Source organism: Myotis davidii, unplaced genomic scaffold (genome assembly GCF_000327345.1).
Source record: "Myotis davidii unplaced genomic scaffold, ASM32734v1 scaffold362, whole genome shotgun sequence".
Classification (NCBI taxonomy): domain Eukaryota; kingdom Metazoa; phylum Chordata; class Mammalia; order Chiroptera; family Vespertilionidae; genus Myotis; species Myotis davidii.
Genome location: NW_006297152.1, coordinates 1,398,158 through 1,401,543, shown reverse-complemented (window position 1 = coordinate 1,401,543; position 3,386 = coordinate 1,398,158). Strand labels below are relative to the sequence as shown.

The 3,386-nt window shown below is 47.7% G+C and overlaps 1 protein-coding gene across 4 annotated transcripts in view; it reads left to right on the top strand.

Annotated features, from left to right (window-relative positions):
- PTPN14 (protein tyrosine phosphatase, non-receptor type 14) overlaps nt 1–3,386 on the top strand; it is a 131,408-nt gene that overhangs the window by 118,298 nt on the left and 9,724 nt on the right. For all 4 annotated transcript variants that reach the window (XM_006772930.2, XM_006772931.2, XM_015569944.1 and 1 more), the window contains one exon: nt 800–1,018. In XM_006772930.2, coding sequence (XP_006772993.1) covers nt 800–1,018 — 219 coding nt within the window. The remainder of the gene's footprint in view (nt 1–799; nt 1,019–3,386) is intronic.

The following is a 3,386-nucleotide window of genomic DNA, read 5'->3' as shown; positions in this document are numbered from 1 at the left end:
ACCCGAGAAAGTTGCAAAAACGATTGCTGTCGCTCTCAGGGTCTGTGATGTTTATGAATGGTCAGCATTTACTAGGACGTAAGTCGTTTACCCAAGCATTTATAGAATTCTCTGTAACGCCATCCCCTCCACCCACGGTCAGAATAAGGTGCATGTTAGTCTTTCCGAGGTGGGGAAAGTGTGCCTTGAGCGCCTGAAATTGCCATCAGAGGTTAAAGAAACAGGCTTCGAATGCTTATAACGTCAGGGTTTTAGATTCCTGTCGGTATATATGAAGTATTAGAATGTTTTTAAAGCCAGGAGGGATTTTAGAGGAATTATTTAATCCAATCAGTACCTATTATTTAGTTAGTAGTTTGGCCGTGGGAAAAATAAAGTGAGAGGGGGGTATAATCCCCAGAACTGCAGGATTATGGACCAGCATCATCTTAATATTCATCTCAGTAAAATGGGCTGTATACGTGGAGAAAAGGGGGTTTGGGTCATGAAGAGTAACAATCTCCTCACATTAAAACTTTACACAGAGGTGTTAGTGACACAGATACCAATTTTGAACTTCACCTCTTGCCCGGCTTTGCTGCTGGGTCCTGTTGAAGCTGTGAATGAGAAGGAAATTGGTGGTTGGATAAGAGAAACTAGCACTGTGGTTACTAATGAGACCAAATCATCAGGCATTCGTTGGGCATCTTGACACGCCTTAACCAGCAGCCTGGCTGTCAATATTTAAAGAAACCCGGTGGTTTTGTTGGGATTTTGGGGTGCGATCGGTCAGTGAGCTGAAGGTCCATTTCTGTTGCAGTTCAGGACCCTGAAGAAGAAGCTGGAGGAGGGCATGGTGTTCACAGAATACGAGCAAATCCCAAAGAAAAAAGCCAATGGCATTTTCAGCACGGCGGCGCTGCCAGAAAATGCCGAGCGCAGCCGCATCCGCGAGGTGGTCCCCTACGAGGAGAATCGCGTGGAGCTGATACCGACCAAAGAAAACAACACGGGTTACATTAACGCCTCCCATATCAAGGTGAGGCGGGGAGCGTGCTGGGAAGGTTTGTGGAAGATGCCGGGGGTTAAAGGTAAAAATGCAGGGAGAGAGAAATGTAGGACGGCTGCCCCCGTGCGTCTTGGCTTGTCCCCAGACCCCGAGGGAATGTGTTTGAACTTCTGGGCTTTTCTGACTCAACGGGAAGGGCATGCCCAGCACTGCTGACAGAAGGAAGCTGGCGGCCTGGGCAGAAGCTCGGGTCAGCTATTTCTGCAGCTCGCTCTTTGCAGAGGATTTAACTTTTTCTCCTCTCGGTGGGTTGTAACTCTCCCCCAAACTCCCAGGAGAACCCAAGGACTGTCCTTTTCCATTTGTCATGAGCGGACGATGGAGACTTTGGAAGTCACAGGCATTATCTTACTGTCGCTGAAGCTTTTGTGATGCTCAATAGTCACAAAACGTACCATTCTCCCTGGTAATACGACAGGTGTTGCGTTTGACACCTGACTTTGGCCCCAAGTCGCATGATGTTTGGAAGAGTGGGGGAGTGTAATCATAAACCATGGAGGTATGCTTGGAAAATTTGCCTCCTTATCCAGTGCGTTAGGGTCATTCAGTTTCTGTTAATAGTTCAGAAACTTAAACCTTTTTATCTCAGTATTTCATAGACTTGAAAATTAGTCAGCTTAGGTTGGCCCCGGTTAGAATTCAGAGATAAGGATGCTCATGTTAGATGTTTCCTAAATCGCTTACCTTCCTCAGTGTCCCTGATAACAGAACATACGTGTTTAAATCGTCACCATTTGCTCTGCCGTCTGAAATAGAAGAATTTATGCACAAACAGGACAAGGCTCACATTATGAGTCCGGTATGATCAGTAACCTTAGAAACCTGTTTCTGGCTTCGTCTAGGGTTATTTCCTTTCCTCATTGGGCTTTTCAACTGTAGCCAGACCCTTGGTAGGTTCCTTTGAGCCTCCAAAACACAGCCAGATGTCTGGCTCCTGTATCGGTTCTAACAGTTTTGAATCAAAATATGAAAAGTGAACCAGGGTGTGGGGTGTAGTGTTTTTGCACACAGGGCATAGATAACCATGTGTATTTTTTTAATGTATCAGGAAGTACTGTCAAAAGAAATATGAAAGAGCGTCTTCCTGGATCAGGTTGCATATTTTACTCTCATTTTTGAGAATGAGAAGGAAAACAATAAAAAAAACAACCATGAGCCCCAGGAAACGAGTCTTAAGTAAACTGCTGATGGTGCGTGTCATGGGGTTGGTCAGGCTTGACAAACGGTGGCCAAAATAATGTGGTCAAACAAGGATGCGGCTCCCACATGGAACGCTTCTGTGGCGATGTTATACTGTCTTCTGCTGTGGCCCAGTCTCCCCTCCCATTTTCCATCTGCTGCCTGGAAAAAGCTGTCCCTGTGCCTCAGCCGTGCCCACGGGGTGCACTGAGCAGAGGCATTCCCTTCCTCAGTGTTCTCCGGGGCCCACATTTCATCTTGCGGATCTGGGTTAGACATGGGTGCGTTTCATAGACCCGCAGAGCTTGCAAGAACTTGTCGGTGCAGTCGGAATCGAGCGGTGTACCTTGCCAACGTTTGCTCCCCGGGTTCCGAGCCGCCGTTAACACAGAGCAGATTGATTTGCTCCAGAGGTGGAATCACATCTGTGAAATCTACCTCCGTAGCCTTGCTGGTTGTGTTTTTAATGCCGTTTTTAATACCCTCCTGTCAATACTTGGAATTTGCTGAAGGCCCCAGGCAGCAGCAGCCGCCTCTGCGAGTATTTACGGTTCCTATATGTTGGATGCCAGGGAGGCTAATGTTTAAAATCACAGCTCCACAGACAACCCAGCGCCTCGCCAGCCGGCAGCTATATGGATGCTATCTCCCCCCGGAACTTGGAAAACGGATCTGGCTTGCCAGCGTTGACCTAAACATGCCTTGTGTAATGAGACAATTCACTGACACTGTTTTTTTGTTTGAATCAAGTTGGCATATAGCTTCATAAAACAAATGAGGGGGGAAAAGTTTCAAACAATGATCACTTCATTGCTCCTAGAACTATGTAGAGATCTGCACTGGTGGAGTGTGAGGGGCCTGGCTTTGCAATGCCAAGGCCCAGGAATGGAAGGGGACATGAAAGAGTCCTCGCAAAGGCCACCATCTCTCCCGGATGGTACGGCCTTCAGCACTCAGCTCACAACTTACTATGGTGTCCGCCGCTGAAATTACCAGCTGCAGAATTCTCCTCCCAAGGCCACCCTGAGCTGTCCGGGGTAACAGTTTGATTTTCTAAAACCATCTCACGGCTCCGAAGTTTGGCTGGACGCTGTGAAGGGCAGAACATCATGTGTGGCTGACTTACGTGCCTTCATGACGCCTCCACCGGCACAGACTG